Source organism: Myzus persicae, unplaced genomic scaffold (assembly GCF_001856785.1).
Source record: "Myzus persicae strain clone G006 unplaced genomic scaffold, MPER_G0061.0, whole genome shotgun sequence".
Lineage (NCBI taxonomy): Eukaryota > Metazoa > Arthropoda > Insecta > Hemiptera > Aphididae > Myzus > Myzus persicae.
The window spans coordinates 74,597-99,864 of NW_019104006.1; the positions used below are offsets into that span (position 1 = coordinate 74,597).

At 30.1% G+C, this 25,268-nt stretch overlaps 1 protein-coding gene across 5 annotated transcripts in view; it reads right to left on the reverse strand.

Annotated features, from left to right (window-relative positions):
• Positions 1-25,268, reverse strand: part of LOC111037509 (muscle M-line assembly protein unc-89) — a 53,868-nt gene that overhangs the window by 17,240 nt on the left and 11,360 nt on the right. For all 5 annotated transcript variants that reach the window (XR_002604889.1, XM_022320131.1, XM_022320133.1 and 2 more), the window contains 8 exons: positions 7,530-7,652; positions 6,018-6,196; positions 5,488-5,732; positions 3,359-3,807; positions 3,146-3,295; positions 2,956-3,084; positions 2,355-2,477; positions 1,532-1,888 (listed from right to left, as the gene is read on the reverse strand). Coding sequence is in view for 4 of the 5 variants with exons in the window: in XM_022320131.1 (XP_022175823.1) it covers positions 1,532-1,888; positions 2,355-2,477; positions 2,956-3,084; positions 3,146-3,295; positions 3,359-3,807; positions 5,488-5,732; positions 6,018-6,196; positions 7,530-7,652 (1,755 nt within the window). In the remaining variant the exon portion in view is untranslated. The remainder of the gene's footprint in view (positions 1-1,531; positions 1,889-2,354; positions 2,478-2,955; positions 3,085-3,145; positions 3,296-3,358; positions 3,808-5,487; positions 5,733-6,017; positions 6,197-7,529; positions 7,653-25,268) is intronic.

The following is a 25,268-nucleotide window of genomic DNA, read 5'->3' on the forward strand; positions in this document are numbered from 1 at the left end:
ACAAACATTAATTTGATTTAGCATTTGAAACTGTATTTCATAGACGACAGTCCAATAAATAACAAAATAACCGTCAAGTTAATATAATATAAGTAATATATATATATATATACAGTAATAATAATTAAAATTAAACAAGAATAGTCTTATAAGTCAGCCTGATACAAAATTGCGAGGGATGGGCATCGAGGACACTTTCCTTTTGCGAGACCTCATTTTTATAATTTTGGCACACACACAACACAACACGATACTTATATATACATTATCGATTTAAATATATAACATAATATATGACGTATGATACGTTAAGTGCTGCGTGTGTTCAAGCTTACTTATGTTAGGTGAATCTCATGTAAATGCTCACGTTTAATATTACGTATGCCTTGAATGGATTTTAAATGATAACTGATAATATTTTTAAATACCTATCATAGTTTAAAATAAAATTAATCATCAATTTTAAATTATGTGTGTAAATTATTTATGTCAGAATTTGAACAACACGCAGATATAGATAAATAATGTCTTAAAATCTATTTGAATGTAATGTATTGTTGTATTCGAAATTTCAGTATAATTTTGTACATTTTAGACTCACCTAACTAATTTTAAAATGAAAGTTCCTACCGAAAAACAACCGTTTATGTTTAAATGCTGTACAAATGTTAAATACGTGTTTCTTAGGATTCCAAAAATAAGAGTTCATCTAGTATAAGTGTATAAATAAATAAAAAAAGGTTAAAATTTCGTTTACGATTAAGTGTTTTAATTTTATAGCATTCATTTTAACATCAGTGACATCAATTTTAATAAAAACACATAAAATTATATATATATATAGATTCCAAACATATGTAAACTACATCTCAGATAATACTTTTACTTCATTATATTATTTCAAAGCAATACTCGTCAACTCTAAATATTTTTAGAACACTTTTGTACTTAAATATTTACCTGATAAAAATGTTTTGGTTTAATATGACGTTATTTAAAGTATTTTATACAATACTGATTGATACACATACATATTTTTAATTCTATTACAATATTATACTAGTATTTTAGTATTTATAATCTATGATATTATTCAAGTCTCAAATTCAACCTTGATTATGCCTAATGGAGTTTATTCACAAAAATACGACTATCCGGCAATAACAAACAACTAGAATATTATCTTATTTTTTTTCTACATTTGGACACTGAAACTGACAAAATGATTTTTTTGAGACTGTAACTTGGCTCTAATTAAATTTTTTTTTAAATTTTAAAAATTTTATAAAAAAATCACCAAAAACTACAGACACAAATCCAACGTATATTTATAAATTATAATAATGTAACACATAACTTAAATGTTTTAAAAACATAACTATTGGACTTATCATGAAAATGCAACTATCTATGTTTTTATGTTTACGTGTTGCCTATATGCTTACAGTTAAGGGAATGTTTGCATTAAAAAAAAAAATATATGGATTATAAAAGTTGGTAACAAATAATTATTTATTATCAGTATACTCACATTTGAACTTTGATGCAAAAACTTTTCTCCTGTGTTTTTAAGTTGGATATATAATTGTAAAATATTTGTCCAATACTTGTGGGCAGAATCTAATCTTTGATCAGACACGTCAACATGATCTCCGATGACCGAGTCCAAGTTTGAAAATTCGATGTTCAAATGTTCACATGATGTGTAAAATTTGACATACAACTCGGACAATTGTATCCTCCATTCCAATATTCTATCCAAATACGTCCAATGGTCTTTTAACACGATCGATTTACCTTCCAGATCTACTCTTGTTTCTGCATCGATATACGTTAACGGAGGGAGACTAGTCGAGTTTACCAATGCGTTAATGTCAATCCCTCGAGTCTGAAAAAATTCACAAAACATAGCATGAAAACTGGTTTATGGAGTAATCATTCAGAGTATTATATTATATTATATTATAAAGTATAAACAAAATATGAAACAGAACAATGATGATGACGATGATACGATGTCATCCATAAGGCAATTTCACCTCATTTTCTGTGATCGTATTTCGTTTACGTATAAGTATTTTAATAGTATACATTTCCAGAACCAAATAATGTTTTGTTATCATAGGTAGACTTTAATATTTAACTATAGTTTACTGACCTAATTATTTAATTTATTTTTATTCTTTCTTTCTACCAACTACTAAACAATAATATTTTATTTTAAATATTGCGATTAAATACGATACATGTGTACTAGTTTAAAAATGATATAGTTTGTGCCAAATCAATCTTTTAATTAATTGTATAGTTTTAGTTTAATTATGTAGTTGTATAGTTTTCATTTAATTACGTACCCTAAGATCTCTTTGTAGAGTTTTATGGGATATTAAAAACTCTCGTGCTTCCGTGAGATTTGTGCCCATAGAATTATGTTCATGTAAAAACGATTCGGCTAAGCTTACAAGCCATGAAAATATCTGAAAAAAGTATCATCAATTATATACTTAAAACTTAAAATTAATAAATAATTTTAAGGAAAATAAATAAATTTATGTCAATACGAAAGTATATAATTTATTATAATATAAATGATAAATTAAATTAAATTAAATCATATATAATATCTCATATAGTTAATTTAAACTTATATTTAATGTTGATTCTATAAATTAAACTTAATTTGGTGATAAAATGAAGTACACTAAAAAATAAATTAAGTAGGCAAGTACAAACTTTCCTTGTTAAGAACTATAGCATTTTTAAATAAATAATAAATAAAATTTTTTTTTTTTTAAACAGTTTAAACATAGTAAGTACTCACTTATTTACCAATTTAATCAAACTATAAGAATACTTTCAATAACAATTATTTGTTATTACTAATAAAACATAACAAATTATTATTTTTTATACTGATAAATCTATGTGTCATTGTGTAATAGTATATATTTTTACTTTATTATAATTCTCTGAAAACGTGTTAACTGCTTCAGAAGATTCCATATATTTGTCACGGTCTTTCATAACAATTGACAGTATTAGCTGTTTTTTCCTTTCCAATTCGTCAACAACCCGTTTAACGCCCTAAAAATAAAAGTTATAACTTCGTCTGGTATTATACAAATGTTGTGAATAAATTAAATACCTCTGCCTCTGGTAAGTCTTTCAATATTAAATTCCCTTCTTGAATTACTGAGGCGCCTGTTCGCTTTACCGTCTCTGTAACGTATGCGTTCTTTGATGCCAATTGCTCATCGGTTGAATGCTGAAGTATGGTTTCCCATGCTCGGAGAACCTACCACGATGAAAAGTAAATAATTATTTACAAAATTAATTTTATAACATGATATTTCATTACTTTCTCAGCTGACTCGAAAAATTTCATAGCGGCATCTAAAAGATTCTCTCTCCTATTTAGTTCTTCCAAGTATTCGGTTGCTAATTCTAATAGTTTATATGCTTTAAATTTATAATCCTCTTCCATGTACCCTTTAGTTAATACCAGTTGCTCTGTAGCTCTTGCTACCCTCAGAGCTTGGTCTCGTATATCCTTAGCTTCAGTTATCAAATTCGAGTTGACTTCCGTAAATTTGGAACATTCATACTGAGAATCGCCTAGACAATTTTTAACTTTTTCCAAAGAATTTCTTCTTTCAGATAGTATGTTTTCAAGTAAATTTAGATCGGTGACTAGTAAAGATATTGTCAGTCGTTTTTCCAACATTGTCTTACGTTCGTGACAGTCGATGTCCAACGAATGACGTTTATCGTGAAGTTTCTCCAACCAATGTTCTACTTGAGACACGGCTAAAAAAAAAAATATAAGCTTATTATCAAAAATAATTTCATTTAAAAAAAAAGCCAATACACTTGTTTTATACGAGTAAAACAAGTATTGCATTAATTACAAACTTGTGAAACAATGCGGAATTAAATTTAATTAATTATTACAAATTAAACTAAAAAAAATATTAAAGAATTATAACAAATTATAAATTTAACAATAGTGTTTAAATAATAACCGATCTAATTTACTTAATTTTTCACATTTATAATCAATACACAAGGTTATGTTATAACCATGCTCACCCCATTTTTATGTTTAAATTATTCATAATATAACATATAAAATTCTGATATTTGAAATATTCAAATGTTGTAAAAGATGGTATTTGAACACTTGATTCGTCATAGCATTCAAAAAGTATCCTGCGGCGATACTACAAAGTTTGGTTTTTCAAGGTTGATAACCCCCATGTTTCAGTGCAAACTGTGAATCAGGTGATTTTTCTAAACATATTGAAGTATTGTAATCGAAATTTGAACGAAAAGTTTCTAAGCAATTTAAATACCTATTAAGGATAATACTATATTAAATAATTTGTAAATGGATATGAGCTAAGGAATGATTATAATTAAATATGTAACTAATCGTTTAAATTTCGATTACCTACAATTTAAAAATATTACAATACCTATGTTAAAATATTCAGAAAAATCATCTGATTCACAATTTGTATTAAAACATGAGGTTCTCATTTCCAAAATCAAAGTTGGTATCACTGCTGGATACACCTTAAGTACTATAAAATATATAAGTATCGTTTTTTAAAACGCTCAAAAATTTCAAAAAGCAGAATTTCAATACATTCATAGTTTAAACATAACAATCGTGGTGTAAGAATGTTTAAAAAATCATTCTGTTTAATGACATTCCCTTTGCAATCCCAATTTTTTTGATGTAAATTCATCAACTGGAGTCTAATTTATTGTTCTAGATCTTTGTGTGTTTTATATAGTGTGTGTAAATAATTTAACTAGGTACAATAATTTATGATAGTCTTGCCTATACTACATTTATGGAAATGTATAGGTACATCAAGTTAAAAGAATTTATTGTGGTTAGTTTCTTTTTTTTTTTTTAATGTGTAGCTACTCGTACAAAATGTTATCTGCATGTAATAATAAAATCTGATAAAATGCATTTTGTAGTTCATACAGATTACATTTGTATTTATGTTTCAATTTTTTGTACATAGCAAGGTAGTGTATTTTACTTTTTAAAATTAATTTTATTACCTAGACAGTATATTTATAGTTTTAGTTATTTAACCATGTATTACTTATGTAATAATTTATGTTTGTTTAAACAACTAATTGGTCACTAATAATTATTCATTGTTTATACATAGTTTGGTATGGCAAAAAAATTTGTTGCATTTGCATGTTTTTTTTTATTGATTACCTACTTGGATTTATTATTTAATTAACCAAGTACAAATTAAAAATGAGTTAATCGTTCAACCAACAATTGAAATAGCTACTGTACTTTTTCGTAGTGCGATGAACTACATTTTGCGTGTAATTGAATCGTTATTTTTCTTACTGGATGTTTGTATTTATCTGCCCCATTCGTAAATAATAAAAACTTGGTATCACAGTCATATAAATGAACACAAGGCACATAATATTTAACTCTTTATATACCTAATGAAATAGAATGATAGTTATGTCCCGGCCTCGAATCCAAGGTTCCTTTGGCTTGCATTTCTTTTAAAACATCCAGTAGCTGGGTACCATTTCCCAAAGCAACCATAAGCGCTTCCAGTATGGACTTGCGAACTTCTTGGATATGGTCTAGATGGTTTTTGATCGATTCGACGTCGGTCGGCAGGTAACTGTGGCAGAGCATTTCCAACGTTCTAATTCGTTCCATGCATACTTCGGCTTGTCTGAAACACGTGGATTAAGATATTATCATATCACAACATACAAATGAAAATATCTATCAGCGACTATCGAGAAACCTTGGAACACGTAGGTCACAGAGCTAATACGGAAAAAAGCGAGATCAACACTTCATGTATGCGTTGTTTCTAGTCTTAGGAGCCGATAAAGTAACACAGTTAAATAATATATCGAAAACCATCATGTCGTATATTATTTTATATGGGTAGATACTGTTAATGGACGACTTCTATCATTTCGCGTGGGTGAATACTGATTATGCCTCATACCGGTGATATTCGACGTTCAGGTGTAACAAGTAACTTCTCTTTTGAAGTATATCGTTTACGTCTTTCCAGGCTAATCCCAGCGAATCGGCCATAGCGGCATACACCTCGGGCTGCGTGTTCTGTGTGGCTATTAGATGATCGGCTTTCTTCAACAACTCGTTGACGGGACTCTGCTTTTCCTGTATAATAGAGGCACGATATCATATTTTAATAATAGTTTATAGTATACACCGCAATCACGAAAACACGTTTATTTTTTTAGCGTTACGTATATAATATTATATTCGTACATGGAATGTACACAAATGTGTAATATATGCAATATGCATACATAATAAAATACACACACACACACACACACACACACGTAGGTATATGTTTATATATTATATATTGTGTATATAGGTATACTATAGCGTTATCGAGTCAAGGCTGATTCCATCGCCGGTTACCGCCATAAATGGTATGTATGCACATTATATTATATATTATTATTTATATTATTTTAATGAAGTGAGGCGATATTAATTATTCAATATTCGTGCGCTAGATGCGATGTGACAATATTATAATGTATGGTTAGGTTGAGCGAATCGAGGTGTCTAAACTGTAGTTTTAGCAGCGACTAATTTGGGTACGTTTAGTTCCAGCATAATATACGGGCGTGTGCTATCGGGATTTCATTTAAATAAACTGAAAATTATTTACTCAAAGAACATTTTAGGGCGTATTTAAAAGTATCTGTGCAAGGAATCATGACCCAGTTATCGGTCGAAGTGTCCCAGCAAACTAGTACATTATAGACGTAGAGAATTATTTATAAATTGGGTGTACATTATATTATGCAGTCCTTGGATTTCAATTGATGATAATAGAAATGTTAAGTGTTCAAAAAATAAAATAACTATACTGCGACAACCAGGTTGAGATGTTAGAGTTGTGGGATATTGAAGTTTTCATAACAGTAGTTACCAAGTAGTAAATTGTTCATTTCGTGATGAAATAAAAGTCATCAATAGTGATGTTACCTACGCAAACAAAATATAAAAGAAGGAAATGTACAACGCAATGTTTTAATATGGACTGCAGTTTATTATAGAAACGTAATCTTCGGTTAAATTGAAGAGACCGTCATCATCGGGGCGAACTCATTAATGAGCGTGTAAATCGCATTACATTCAATAGTCATATCTATGAAAGTGTTTGTTGGCGTCAAGGTGAACGAAAAACGAAGGCACTCGTACTGGTAATAACATAATAAATAATAATATTCATTATACTTTTATTAAGTGTATATATAACTATAACATATTTAAAAATAATGTACGCGAACAGCTAGAATGATTAACGGAGAGGTCTGGTTTCGAAACAAAATTGGCGCCGTTCACCGTAATATATTATTATACGATGCATAGCAATACACACGCAAGGCGTCCGGTACATTTATCGTTCTAAAATTAAACGCTTTACATCCAAATCTCTGTAAACAATCGATTTTGAAACGTTTCAAACCTGTATTTTTTCCAACACTCTCTCGTGTTCGGCCTGCAAGCTCGAGGCCTCTTCCAACGTCTCCCCGAGCAACGTAAGTTCCGGGCATAGTTCGAGAACTTTTAATTCCAACACGTCACGACACTAAAACAATAATAAAAAGACAATGTTTTTATTTCGATAATTTAACATATTATTACATTCGTAAATTTGTAATAACTTAAATCAAGTGTACACCGACATATATATAAATACTAAACAAGTCTCTGTAATATATTATGTATTTCGGGGTATATATTATAAGTTATAACACATGGAGGATCGTCAAAGGGATCTCGTAGACGATAAACAGAAAAAGGTCTATAAGTATCAAATTTAAATTAAGTTAAAATTAATATGAAGGTGCAATAATGGTACCTAAAGAAGTTAGTAGTACGTGGTTCTGCCACCCACCTTCCCCCTCAGATATTAAATTAAAAATGTTTAAACAAGTTATATGACAAATAAGTCTTGAGCACAACAATAACAACGGCACTATCAAATCATAGGTATAAACTATAATTGTGTGGAAATACATATTACCTATGAAAGATAACTTGCCGTAATAAATAATTATTGTAACACAAATATAAAGTTTAATTTATTATGTAATTGTATAACAATGAATGAATTAACTCGTTAATATTGTGGTTAAATTGTACAGTTTATGTAAATCTTTGTTATATATCTAGATTATAGGTAAACAAGTATGAAGCTAATGTAGATAATAGTTATTAATAATTAATCATAATATAATATGTTAATATAAGTAGTAGCGTGAGGCGAATGAGTGGTAGTATGAGTTATCAATAATTTCTTTAATAGTTCGTCTAAGCGATTTATTTATGAACACATTTAATTTAATGGAAATGCAATAAAATTGCCTACTTTAGTAGATAATCGTGCAATTTATAAAACACGTACTATAATAAGTCGTGAGTACATATTTTGTGAAAATTTAAATAAATTATGAAACAGTTTTGTTATGAATGTCAAATATTTCAATAAATATACCTACGACATTTTTAATAAACTCGTATTTAATATTATTATACTATTTGTGTTTAAAATATACACTCTCATGGGCCATGGTAATCTGAAGTTTTTATTTTCATGTATAAATTTAAAATCGTATATACCTACTACAGCAGTTTTGAACATTTTGGTAAACGTTTGAAAGTTATTAACTATAAACATGAAATATTTTTAATTTAACCCGCCCATTGACATCACTAACCGTTTCCTTTGCGTGTCCTTTATTCGCATTCGCATTCAGTAGTATAAATCAGTGAATAAAGATTTATTTTAGTATGATGACACCCGGGGTGCACCAGGTGCAAAGTGTATTATAAGTGTAAAAATATTTTTTTATCCTCAGAGATTCAAAAAGTTATTTACGGAAACACAGTCACGTATCCGTGAAGAGAGATAAAGGATATTTTGAACACAAATAGTAATACAAGTAATAGTATTATAATAACTCTTTTTTAGGGTTCGAAAGGCACCAGGCGAAGCCCGCGGAACATAAATACAAATGGTGGGCCGGAGAGTAATCCTTCAATCTTGGCTGGTTAGATCCGTCCTAGAATGACATTAAAATTACGTATGTTAAATGAGATGTGAGTCGCAGATATACAATTAATTTGTAAAGAGTAATTTTAAGATAAAAAATAATTTATAAAATTTAAATAATTATCGTAAAATCACTCATTACACAACACGCAATAAACTGGGTGAATTTTATCAATCGTTGGCACGAATAATGTTACCTACTATACATATACAGAGACGAAAATCATTTATAATAGTACACAATACTATACTGAAACGAATGCATACAATTATACTATAATAGAATACAATATTATTTTTTTTAACGTATCGATTTACCTATATAGATACGGCGTGGTGTAGGTACACAATATTATTTATTTCGCGTTCTGCAAACCGTTCGATCTTGTCGAACAAGCTCGTTGCACGATTCCCTATACACATTACACACTGAACAATAATAAAATATAATAATATATGCCATATGGTGGGTACCTATAATGTTATGCGTTTAGAAACACGTTTTTGGCTTAATAATATTTTAGTTTACGTACGAAATCGACATAACATAAACACGTGTACCATTTCAAGTATATGATTATATTGTTATTATTGTGCGCCATAAACGAACCTGGTCGCAGATATTAATAATATTATATCCGATGGGTAAATGAGCTAAGCGTGCGAAATACCTATGCTAATTGGGCTTCCGGTGAATAGGCCGTGGTAATATATTATGCGATTAAATATTATATTAGGTATTATAGTAATCTACGTGCGTTCTTACTATTATTATAATAGGTGTGCGTTTAAGGAAATGTTATCATGTTTTACAGCCTATAACGGTGACCGATTCGAATTTATTTCGCCACAGATTATTTCATACTGCTCCTCTGATCATCGTCCGTCCTTATATTATATTATTACTATACGTTTAGAATATGCAACAGCCGCCAACAGGTGTTCGGAGAGATCAAACGATTTGCGTCTGGATCTTGTAAGCAATCTATACCAGCATCATTATTGTTGTTGTTGTTATTATATTATTATTGTTATTATATGAGATACAGTAATGAGTGTGTGTGTGTGTGTGTGTGTGTGATAAATCGACCTGAGGCGTATTTAACACATCCAAAGAGAGGGGGTGGGTAACTGGAATGTTTTTAAATATTAACAATACGAATACGGTGTGTATAATATAATATCATGATATTGGGTACAAAACAAGAGTAAAGACAAGTCATAGGGTACACTCGATTGAGCATATATTATCTATATAACATACTTAGCCCGCAATGTACTGTTCTAGTTTCGATCGGAATCTAGCAAATAAATGCAACATTTCCGTTTTGTGCAAAACAAACCAAAATTACAATGGCTTAAAAAAATATCAGCTGCCCCACAAAATGCGCGTCTCCCGTAAGTCTCCGGCGGAGGAATCTATATACACACGGACGATGGCTCTCGGCCACGTGTTCCGCGTACAAATGACCGAGAAACGCGTAACATATTGGCACGCGGGTTAACGAAATGCACATACATACGCATTTATATAGAGGTAATGTTTCCATACGCATACACACTACATACAGGTCAGCGCACCGGCAACAATAGGTATGTGTCATTTGCGTTGTTGTTTTCGGTCAAGCAAAACTTTGTGGAATCCACAAGCCGCGAAAACCAGTAAAAAAAAGGACAAAACAAAAACAGTAAAAAATAATATTTCATTGGAACCATCCCTATCAGATACATACATTTTTATGACTTTTTTTTGATGGCTGTAAAAGCAATATTTTGTAAAACATGTTTTGTGTTCTAATCACTAATCAGTATAAAAAGATCATAAATGACTTAATCTTACAGCGTGTTAACTGGTTAATAGTAATTTTAAACTGTAAATACAATAGAATTTTGACTGATTTATGCAATACTTCAGTGTAATATGATTATATGTAATCATAGCAGATTTCTATACGAACCGATTTCCAACGGTCAGAGGAAATTTTTTTACCAGTGACTATTTTAACTTAAATTATTTTTTTTTTTTTACTGCAGGAGTATCGTCAGTGTAACTTCTCCATTCAAGTCACCAAGCCAAAAGGATCTCTACTATAATATTTTAAAGGTATTATACTAAGTATTGTATATATAAGACAAACTATATATAATAAAAAATATATTGATGGTTTCGGCTGTCTTTTTAGTTTTTTTTCATTTGCAGTTTCTTCGTCAATTGAAAAATTGTTCAACGGAACATCTTATCTGAGGAAATATGTATACAGCTACTTATTAGTTATCGCCATAACATAATAACAAAATATTTATATGTAGGTACGCATTATAGACGTATTATATAGTCCCGGGCGATTGTCGAGCGGGCGCACGTGACAAAATTCGAATTTGTTTCTTTGTTTTTACTGTCGACACGTCATAATATGTCCTAAGGTAGTAAGGTATCGATTTTTTTTTATCATTCCATTCTTTATCATAGACACCGTTGTATATATAGTACACATAAGGGGTTAATCGATAAACCACGACTAACATGATACAATATACGCCAATATACTATCGCTATACCTCGCGACGGTGACGATTATAATTTATAACACTACCTATAGCCCAATATTATATAATCATCGTTAAACTGTGTAAACGCCTACAGTACTAGCTGTATTGTGTACTTGCTATAATATTATGTACACAACACCTAAGTATAATAACGTAAAATTATCAGTTGATCGACACATCACACATTATTTGTTATTCCTCCGTCATCTACCGCTAATTATATAATACTAATATTAATGATGATAATGATGATGATGCGGTGCCAATAATTTAATATTATGTATTATGTATACACCATACACGCACTATAGTACCACACTGCACTCTACCTAGTTGTGGTTATAATAAGCATAATATGATATACCCAATATAACATTATATATTTGTAGACCTACGCACCGCCGCGCCGCGACGATTAAAAAAAAATCTGCAACGTCGGACACACACGACGATGTAGTAATTATATTATAAAAACGATGATTACATATTATATTTCGTACGCAATCGATTACACGCGGGATATTATTATAATACAGGTAATATAGGTATGGTACACAATTCGCACATGCAAACGTTTCCGACACGCCGAGAGCCATCGGTCGGTGGTCCGTCAGAGTCCCGTTAAATAAAAGAACTCGGCCGCCGAAGCTGTTAGTCGTGCGCTGACTGCAGGCGGAGCGTGGTGGGACGCGGAGAGTCTGCCCAAACACGGACGACAACTCGCGCAGACAACCGCCGCCGCCGTTGCAGTCGTATACCTACATCGTTAATTTGTTCTACTTGCAGGCTTGGACGTTTTTGTTTATTCGTTTTTGTTTTTTTTTTTGTTTTTTTTATCGTTCCCCTCGTCACCAATCCGCAGATCGTACGGATTTCCGGCGCGATGACCACGACCGCGGTTTAGTATATTAATATGGAGATACGAACGCATATACCGCGACCAAAGGATTAATGTGTTTACGTGCGTTCATATTGGTATACGGCTGGCCGCTGCGAAAGAATACCTACAATGTATACTACCTGCAGCCATGACTTGTTCGATATATTTTGACAGTAGGTATACCGCAGCCATGTGCGCTGCAACTCCTTCGGCGTTGTTTCCTGTCCGTCCGCGCGAACACAGCCGACACGAATAATCACGCCCAACGTCTTGTCGTTTTAGAGAAAAATATTCTAATCATATGATAATCAAGCAAATATTGTTCGGACGAGTTTCGTGCGATGACGGAGCAAAGTGTTGTACCTAATTTATTTTACATACATTCGTTATCGGCGCGCACATCATATAATATATCCCTCGGAGGGATTTTAACGCCCGGCGTCTGTTTGACGGGGTCGAGTGGATGCTTAAAATTCTCATCACGCGTGCGCGTGTACCTATTACATAATCACATGCACACAAAAATAACATAATACCATATATTATTATTATTATTAAACGTATAGTTATTGGAAGTCGGTGAAAAAAATTTGAAAAACAAAAAATTCAATTTTGTTTTAATAATAGTTGTAAAACATGTAGATGACGAGTAGAAAGCGAGAGATGCTTTGTACAAATAATATGAATGGTGTTGCATTAGATATGCCCCGAATGTTATTATCAGACGCTTATTATACCTACGTAGGTATACGCGCGTTTTAAATTATAGGTATACCAATAAATTAAATAAGAAACCGTGTCCGATTACTTCTGAATGGCTCACTATATTATATACTATACAATATTTATTTGTTGTTTTACTTTGAATTAATAGTGAACATAATTGTGTAACACAATATGACAATATCGTTAAACAGAAATATTTCGTTTTGAAAACAATGTAATAGGTACCTACAAATACGAACTATATGTACAATATTATATTATACAAACATTGTGTACTTAGGTATACATTCCATTCGCTGAAAAATGTTAGACAACGATTTATCAAGGCCTGTTGTGTATGTTTTAGATTTGTATATTACATATTATGAGTCCTAACGTATTATAGAGTTGTATACGATTACAGTTTATCGGATTCTTTAAATTAACCTGCTATTATATATTATATTTATATAGGAATTTATTACCCCATGAGTAAGTAAACATTAAGCCAAACAATTTGAATTGATCATTTTTTAGAAATCGTAAAAAAAAACCGTAGAAGTCACTCTGCTGTATAGTCGGTATCCTGTGTTTTTCATCACTGAGTAGTTCACTGTTATCGATATGTAAATTTGAATTCAATAATAAAACAAAGTATACGAAAACCGATTCTGAGCTGACATATAGACATAGAATATAGATACTGTCAGGATGTTTTGTAATATATTATAATAATTGTATATTATGTTGTAATCTACTTTTATACTAGTAGCAGTAGTAATAGGCACCTAGTAATAGTATTAGATGGAGTATGATGAATTATAAAATCTTATATATAATTAGGTTTAATATATTAAAGTTATAGTTGTTATATTATTTCATAAAATAATATTTCTAGCTATAATTAACTTAAAAGTTATAAGTCCACACTAATGCCTATATAGGTATCTACTGTAGAGGAGCAGAACTCCGTGTGAATATTTTCATGGTATAAATAACATAGAATTGATCGACATAAGTACTCTGGACATTCTATTTCTAAAATAATAGGAATATATATAATGGTGGAAAGTTTAAAGTCCAAATAACCCAAGTAAAAGTTTAAACTTAAATCGTCAGTAAAAAATTGTGGGTATGTATTTCAAAGATTTTTAGATTACTGTTATAATCACCTCAAGCTCTTTGACATAGCATATATTTTTTTATCAACATGCATAGAACAAAAAGTCAAACATTTTAAATGTCTATAAATATCTTAAATAAAGTCAACTAATTTTAAATATTATACCATGTCTAAAAAATACTAAAATAAATTTGAAAGCAAATTTAAAAGTTCCTACGATTATTATTTTATTTTTGAATTACAACAAAATAACAAAATCGACTTGGTCAAAAATTGGTGTTGAGTAAATATTATCGCTTTACTGTAATTATTTTTTTCAATTTTCCCGATTATTTAGTTTATTACAAATAGGTTGATACTCCAAAATATCAACCAGATCCAATTTTCTAATAGAACCTATACTCGAAGTTAAAGGTGTAAACATTTTTTTTAAAGTTTTTAAATGTAAACATTGTTTTATTATACTAGTATAGCAGTACACTCATAGATCCACGCAGAGTCTAAATATTTCATGCGTCCTGCGTACAATAATTAGTCATACATTTATGACTTATCAACGTTAATAATGATTAAAATATAATGTTTAAGTGTCTAATAATTAATAATACGTTCACACGGAAAAAGTCGTTATAGTCGTACTCGTCGGCCTGTTTAATGTGTACCTACTATACAGTATACACTATATATTCTACTCGAGGCGCTCTTAGATCACAGAAGTCTGTCACACGTAACTAATAAAATATTCTGAACTATAACTTCAATTGCATACATACGAATAGCCTCCAATACATATATTATTTTATGATAATATTATGTGTTTGTTTTTTCTGATTTATGCGAGCATAAATATGCCATGATCTAGGAGCACGGTTACAAGTACAGACAGCGCGTGGTCATTATTATTATTATTATTATTATTATTATTATTATTATTATTATTATACGACAATGACTCGAAACGTGGACCTAGATAGTTAAATTATAGCAAATAATAAATAAATAAATATTATATACTTTTAATTTCCACTTAAGGATATATCGGAAAGCCAGCAATATTTCATCACGGTATAGAGTTGCATATGTAAAAACGTGCATTTTTCAGGCAATGTACTATTATCATAGATATTATAACAATATGGACTCGCGAAGAATTATTAAAAACAAAACAATTGGCCATATGTCATAATGACGTCTGTATGTGAGTCTTATTGTTATAATATATATTTTATAGCTTACACACCTACGCATTTCGCATAAATATAACATTTTTTTTTGTCACCCAGTTATTACTTTCTAAAATTATCTTATTTATACTATAGGTACTATTCTACTTTATAAAGGTAAAGCTGAGAAGTCACAAAATTGTCAACTAATATTTAAACTCTAACCAAAAAAATATGTTATCCATTCTTGTATGAAATTCATAGTTTTGCAAAAAAAAGTATTACTTTATTGTAAATAAAATATATTTAATTATATGTTTTCATATTTCAGAAAATGTTTTAAATCAAAAATATATAATATATTTACATTACATAATATACTTAATGACATATTTTAATCGTTAAAAATGTCTTCTCTTTCATCTAAAAACAAAAGTACTTATAGTACTATTTTGGATATAAAACATACTTACATTTGAAAACGTACTAAAAAAACGGTTTATGATTGATTTTCAATCGAATATTACATTTCCTTAATCATACATGTCAGCTGTCACCAGCGTTTCTAACTTATTTTCTATTTTGATTTTTGAATATTTGCTCTAGTTTTTAGAAAAATGGGTTGTAGTTAAATTATGAATCAATGCAATGGACTCATTAATCGAGCTCACACATGTATTAATGCTTGTATAGAATATAGCGGTCAGTGGTCTATTTTGGCATCCTACGACAATCGGAACTCCTACATTTTTTTTTTAATTTTATATATCCTGTTTCAGCTGAAAGAATAATTTATTAGTTTTTTTTCACTTAAATATCAAAATTTATGAGTAATCGCACTATTTTATAATAATTTAATGAGCTTGTTGAACACTATCCATATATAATTTTTTATTAATAAATATTCATGAAATTTGTATTGTAGTATAATTTATTAATAATTGGTAAGTAAACTATCATTATAATAGAATTTATAGTAATGAAAACATTTTGTTTATTGACCATAGTTTGAAATGTACAATATTTTTTAATCAAAATTAATTGAATTTAAAACCGTTAGGTAGCTAGTTAAAATAAATATAAAGTGCAATACTTAAAATTATAACAGTAGGTAGTATACTAAACGAATAATTTAAATAGTACGTCATATGTTTTTTAATCACTTGGGGGCATGATTATTTTTTATTTGATTCCTGTTTATTAGTTATATAAATTGTATGTTTCAATGGTCCATAACAGTATCTAACTCTACCTAGATATAATATTTTAATCAGATTTGTTTAATAGTATTAACAAATTTCATAATATTATAAAGTGGACCTGACATCTGAAACTAAGTGCAGCCATCGCATGAAAATTGATGATACCTCACTGATACGAATGATACATATGACTTCCTTCGACTATTAAATAATACAATGTTTAAAAGGCTAGTTAATGTCTGAGTACATTTTTACTACCTACGTAAACATCGCGTAGACGCTAATAAAGTAATTTAAAATTGGATGGTTTCATGAAAAAACTTAGTAAATACGTTTTATTATGAAAGTATCAATTTTTAAACGATCATGCAGTATAAGCGATAAATGCTGTGTATAATACTGTAATAGTGTAATACATGCCAAAATGAAAAAAAAATTGTTTGAGATGTATCTATACACGTTCCTACGGGAAATATAAAACCACTGTGATGTTCGCACAATATATATAGGTACGGTACACACACATATACGATAAACATCTACCACTTAACCTATACCTGTTATACCTATAACGTCAATACTCGCGTATACCTACGTCAACGACGAAAAGAAGTCGTCTGGTATGGAACGCTCGAGTCTTACCATATACCTCTATTCCCCTATATACATCTCGCGAAGAGCTCATATTAGCTGTGCGCATATTATATACATACGCACATCGGTGGTAGTGTAACGAAGCATCCGGTGTCGATGTTTGGTGAGTTAATAATTATTACTATAAGTCCGACGAATATGACGATATATAGGTAGGTATAAATCGATCATTGCAGATAATATTACGTGACTCCGGGTCACGGTTCTCGATTTGGTCATCCCGCGAGTAAGTTGTACCTGCAGTTACGCGCTTTTCTTCTCGACGATCGTGAATAATAATTCGTCGTAATATAATTATTGTTAGCCACCGCTGTAGACTACGCCGTGGTTACAAGGTTATTGCGTGTACGATATGTACCCGTTCGCCCGTCAAATCTTTCATAGTTAAGACAAAAATGTCAGCTCAAAGGCACCCGATAATAATCCACGGCCTACATAATACATAATAATATGATGATACCCTGCAAAAATGATATCCCGTTACGCAACGCAGCCATTTTTTATCTGATGATAACGATCCGAACATTTATATTAAATTACCTGTAAAATATTTCAACCCGTGGTCATTGTATGAGACAAATATCATCTCACGTATTTCTTAAACGAACCAGGTTTACTGTTTCAACGTCCAAATCCCGCCCAAGTCATAAGAGATCGCGATCACAAAATCGGCACTGTTATTAATATTTAGAAATTATTTTAAAAACCATGAACTCAACCATATAATATATATATACTTATAGTTTTGGATGCAATATACGTATATATATATCATATATTATATTTATATAGTATGTGTCGATAATCGTATATTCGTATATAATATATATATACACATTCTGTACCGTGTTACATATTATATACGATACACTTGTTAAATGTCAACACACATTGACTTATTCTATGGTTACATCTTTATAGTTACATAATAAATAATACATAAGTATAATGTAAATATGTAACATTATATTTATAACCACCATTTACTACGGCTAATGTAAATAAAACATTATTTGCCAGGAATCTTTCGACCAATTCAAAATTAAAAACATTAAAACAAGTGACAACCAAGCGATATTCGGAGACTGGTTATTATTATAACATAATATTATGTGCGTGTCCTGCATGCACGAGTACGTTGTACGATACGTTTTTCGATTGCGATAAGATATCACATTTCGATTTTTACAACTATAAAAATCTAAATGGTTACAGTATTCAGTAGACAGCTAGTATATATATAGTGTCTAAAATTGAAATCATTATCCCACGTGATTTTAGATTCTATTTTTTATTTCGTTTATTATATTGGCGTTTTACGTAGGTTAATAATATTGCATGTCCATATGATCACGCACACTACACACTTTTCAAATATTCATCTGGCTAAATCCATAGGTGCAAATTAGTATTAAGAGCGTGTTATTGAGTGTAAAAAAATAAACTTAAAAAATAATAATATTATTGTTTATTAAGTCTAATAGCAACCGAATTTCTTGTGTTCCTTGATGGTAAATTATAAATTGTCACGGTACATGATTTCACTTTTTAAATATTATAATATGATCTGAAATCGTTGAAAAATGAAAAACAATGTCATTGTTCCTAAGTATATTGAACAGTATTTGGAATATCAGCGTATCTTACAAATCGTAAAGTATTTCATAAAAAACAGACAAAAATCATTTAGGTATAGTGTTTGTATACAATTATACGCATCAATACATATAACATATTTGTATACATTTATATTGCGATCTGTGAAACATTTTTCTATTTATTCAAGACTCGATATTACTATTTATTATATACAACTAACACTTATCTGGTGTCAAATTAAAACAATTTCTGCTCAAATTAGGATCGTTAAGGTATCAATATTGTTTCGATCATTACTCGTAAGTCGTTTTTCTTTCAGCAATTTTCCTGACATTAAATCGTTTAAATGATTAAGTTTAAGACTAAGGTTTTTAATAGATTTGTGTTTATGACATTTTTACTTCAAATTACATTGTCTTGTAGTCGTATTGTATTTATTAATGCATTTCACAAGACCTTCTCCTTGATGATAACCTATGCACTATATAGAAATAAAGATATTATTTGATAATTGATAATCACTATTAACACTTATATTCATTATATTTTTACCGAATTATACCTCTGTAACGGTGGAATGTGGCACAGATGAAAATCATTATTTTAAATTAGGTAGGTAATCAATATTGTGCATGTTGTGTTATATGTTTTCTAAATAGAATTGTTTGATTATCTTCGACGGTGATGAATATAAAATCAATTGCCAACAAATGGATACTTGAAATCCAATATACTATCTCGACACACGGTATAAATTAAAACAATATTATATAAATGGGATGTTATAGGTATCTGGTATACCCTTTGAATTTTGATACACTTGAACGATTGGCCAATTTTCTCGCCGAGATGTTGCACGCAGACGATTGTTTTGTACAGATACCGTTTCAACCGGTTTTTAAGCACTCGATGTATACATTAGAAACATCCAGTTAAAATATTTTTTCATCGATTTCCATACGGACGATGTTTTTACATCCAATACAGCAAACATTAATGTATCAGTATATTGGGGTATTGCCATCATGAGGTTACATTTTGTGTACTTATTTTAGATCTTATTGTCCTTTTAGTGGTGGACAGTGACCTACCAGCAGTATAGAGGCTATAATTTTTACAATACAACTAAGATGTAACAAAACTTCGTGTTCTACATTTCATAGTCCAGACTGTTGTCATAATAATTCATCGATTCGTGTAAATAAATGGTTTACAATATAAACCCTTTATGGGTGTTGTTACCTACATTAGTATATGCATGTATGTTATATTATTGTTAGGTACCTAGTGTACAACATATGCCATAAAAGTACAAAGTTTCGTTTATAGACTACAAAAAGAAAACAGACAGTACAACACAAAATGTAAGTATATAACACAATATTTGAACTACAAATGTATTTTATATATTTTATAAATACCTATCTTACCTATATAAAATAATTTTATCAACATATTTGCGATATGAACACAGGGAATTTTATTTTAATATTATCATAATATTATATATACATATAAATGTGCATATTAATTCGATGTCATAAGTTAAAAGCCTACAACCACTAAATTCAAACGAAAATGTTATAGGAAACATTCATCATTTCTCAGACAAATAAGATATATTTTTTTAAATACTAAATAGTTTCTAATGATGGCTACTATCTATATTATTTATTATTTATTCGATATTGAGTGGTATTCATATAATTAAAATAAATGTTCACAACAACTGAATTATGTAGGACGTACGTATAATGGAAATATATAAACATATATATTAGGTATATACTTACTATATACATCATACTATAAGTTGTTATTATGTCTAATAAATATATTATATATAAAATAATAATATTTCAACCATAAATCAAATAATATTCAAATGATAATGAAAGTAATAACAATATGAAAAATATTTCAAAAGAAATAATATGTATGTATAATTTCCCTTCGATGGCAATATAACTGCGACTTATCCCATAAACGTTTTACACCTACTTGCGGTCACAGACTATAATTTAAAGAAGAATATATATATTATAATTTACGCTTTAAATGACAATATATTTTGTAGTCATATGTTTCAAAATACAATCAAAACTACATCTTGCATATTAAATTAATTTTGAACGGAAGTGGTTAAGATAAACAAACTATATTTTTTTACTATAGATGCAAACTCTTTGTTGATGTTATATGATTTGAAAAATCTAATTCATTAAATGTAGTACTTTATTCAAATTATATTGTGGGTCTTTATTTTTTTTTTCAGCTCTACTAATTATATTATTTATGTATGTATATATATATATATATATAACTAAAAAGAAGACATTTAAAAATTAAATAATATGTTGATAATATGTTGTAGTGTAGTACATATTTTTTCCAACCTATATAGTATCAATATAATACAACATTTTTGAGTACTTGTACATATTTTTTAACAGTGAGACCTAAAAAGCCGAGACATTTTTCCGTGTATTGCATGTGCAGCTGTTGCTATTGATTTAGAGTCGAACCTACCTATATACGTTATATTCTATTTAAAAAATACCATTAAATTGCCATGTAAATTTCCATAATATATACTATATATTTATGTGCAATGGTAATGATAATGACAATTTAAAATACACACTAACACATGTAGAAAAATTGTCGAGTAATCTATGTATATGACCTCGACAAATATGATCAAAAATCGCACACACGACACACGTCATTTGTTAGCAACGCACAATCGGAGAATTCATATTATCCGTAATAGTCTATTGTTTTATGTTCCAAGTGTAGGCCTAATGGGGTCTATGACATATAGTGGTTAAAAAAATTGGAATATGACCTTATTTAAAATAATATGAAATACCTGTAATGTCTTTATTTTATAACTAATTTGTAAGAACATGTATAATAACAAATAATATTCAAAAAAATAACAAACAATAAATTTGTTTAATTTGAAATAAAAATTACTAAAAATATTGTGTTTTATTCCAAAACAAAACGTATTGGAATATAGGTAAGAAATTTGAAACTATTATAATTAACAAAATTAATATTTTTTACTCGTTGCTCTGTTCTTTTCTTCCTTAAACAAAAAGTATTCTACAATACGCTTTTCGATATTTAAATAATATAAAATGTTTTTGGAAAATAGTACAAATAAATGTTTACAAAAAAAATTGTTTCAATAATTATGTAATTTATTACGATTTAAATTTAAATAGCCAAATATTATAAAATTAAATTCATATATTATTATGATAATACATAAATAATATTTATGGTTATTCACGAAGTATTACGTCAAGTTCACATTAATTTCACTCAACCGCATACCGTATGGTAGACGGAATTTTTTTCGATTTTCTGGGTCATTGATGATGATGGATGTACGTATGTATGCCTGCAGTCTGTCTTCCATGCTGTAGTTTATTACGTAGGTATGGAAATATGAAATATTTCATTAACTATACTGAACAAAATATTTTTTTTGTCATTACAATAATTTAACATGTGTATAGTGTATATGCTTTCATATGTGTTCACAAAATTGTTCATATTATATACAATTTTCTAAATATTTACCACGTATTTCTAAAAATTCTTCAATCTATTATTGCTTTTTTTCTTTTTAATCAACATTTCATAAATTAAATTTATTATTCCTATAACTCGTGGTGCAAATAGTTGATTTCTATGTTAAATATTTTGATGAAACTCAACGCTATCGGCCCAAAGCACAACGTTTTGACAAGAAATAAAACACCAATATTACGTATTATACGTAGAAATAATAGAATATCCGTTATTACCTACCTACACTAAAATAATATGTCTTAATATCATATACTTCCTCTATAATAACTTTTGGTAAACAGCAATAATTTTAAAAAAATATTCTATACCTGGATATTACACCTACAGTAATACAATAAAATATACACTTTGATATCCGAAAGCACTTAATATTGCAATATGAATGAACTCGACGTGCATCCACACGACAGAAAAAAACATTGTTTCGATGTGCGGTCTGGTGTATACGCTGATTCCTTCTATTTTTACATTTTTCTTTTTATTGCAGCGTTTATATATTATTCGCGGTTGAAGTCAGACAGCAGGCGCGAACTCCTGCTGCTGCTGCTGCTGCTGCAAGCTGAGATTTATTCTAAAAATACGGAACATCTCATGCCAACAAATTAGGTGATATGCAAAACGCTGCAATCTCGCTCTATAGAATAATATAGCCTCACTCTCGAGTTACATATATTATTATCATGATGTACGACAGTACTGTGTGGCATACGTACCACCAATCGTTTAGAACCTATGTACAGAAAGAGACGGATAGAAGAAGAATCTTATCCGCGAGAAATCTAATTTTCGAGACTTTTTAATAATATGATTTATAGGAAAACAATTTCGATCCGACAGCGGTGACGTTCTCGTATGACCTGCAATACCTATATATACACAACATGTACGCGGAGACTGCAGTAGAAGACGGCGACTAATGATATTTCACTGACTTTCATTTCCGCCATGCCCAAAATAGGAGTCGCAGCGCCGGGACAACATTCTTCGAAGAATTTGTCCAGCGGTACATGCGCTCGGAGCGGGAAGACAATACGCTCACGTTCTAACCCTTTGCAGGAGACGAAACGATAATCGCTGATAGCGTTCGTCGGAGTTTCCCGGATCTACAACTATCTCGGGCCGTGACAATTTGCAAAGGTTTCGAATATTTTTTACTTGAAAAATGTTGTCATTCACAGAAAAAACAAAAAATGCTACCTAGCCCGTTGGTCGTATAATATAATTATAATATTGTAATGATGAGTAATGACTTTAATATCTATCATGATGTATATTTAACTCGAAATGTACGGTATGCGCCGAATCGCGTATTTTCTGTTCGCGCGAATGAGTCTTAAAATACGGCAAACGTGCTGAAAACGAGTTGTGCGCCCCTGGACTCGTATGTATACAATATTATACAATATATTATAATTCAAGTTGCAGCACCCTGACCCCCCCCCCCTCCATCACACACCAAACTACCGACCCCTGTGTGGAGCGATTTTTGTTTGGCCGGGCTGGCAACGCGTCATGGTGCATTTATACTCTATTATGAGTTATGACCTATATACGTGGAACAGTTCCAGATGTCTTCCGCGGTCCAATTGTGCTCGGGTAAACGACTCGCGTATGTATTATTTTAATGTATATTGTATGTTTTATTAAAATACAATCGGAAAACACAATATCCGCGTTTATTACATCGGTAACGGTCGATTTTCATTTCAGTAATATTCAAAAGTACAGAACATGCTAAAGCGTGACTATAATACGTGCACGATCGAATTCTCGAAAAGTACTCGCCTTTTTATGTTAGGACAACAAATATTCTTAAACGTCGGGAAATAGTGTATATAGTATATTGTTTTAGTCTTCGTTTTAAATTCTCTCAATATGTCATACATAAATAGTAGATTTATATAAAAGCTTTCTTATACATCCACACTCAAATTTCATACCTATATTATAAATATCGCCATTATTGTTCAATATACATAGGTAGTAAGTACACAGTACACGTGATAATTTAATATAAAATATGTACCGTATAAGTACCATTTACGATTAGCAAATGGCTAGCTAATAATAAAACTATACGCGAAACTCGGCTGAACGATTAAACTTATTTTTATAAAGTGCAAAATTTGTTAATCGTCGTAATCAATTGATAGTAGGTATCTATATCAGTGTAAACAATTTGGTATTTAATTATTCGCTGGCGTTTAAAAAAAAAATTCTAAGAATAAACGTGATTAAACCTGCACACGCGTGCTATCATAGTAATTGTATTATTCGCGTGTACTAAAAAATATATTAATTATATCACAGACATGTGTCGCGGCGCCTAAAATCGTTTTTTTCGATGGGTACTATTATACGGCATGACGGTTTTAATCGCGTGCCGATTCGAACTTTTATTCCACAATATGATAAGTACGTACGTATCGCGTAAGCTACACGGGTCACGAACTTCCCGGTAGGTCTTCTGTTTTTTTCGTTGGGGGGTGTTCGTCAAAAAAACGGCAGCGAGTTACCCGAACGACGTTTAAAACAACAACAACAATATAGGTACATACATAATGTGCGTTATATCGGCTATCTGATCGGTCCCTACATATAGATGAGACTCGACGGGTGGGCCGTGGTCCGTGGGTGATCGTGTCGTTCGATAAATAAGGATAAATA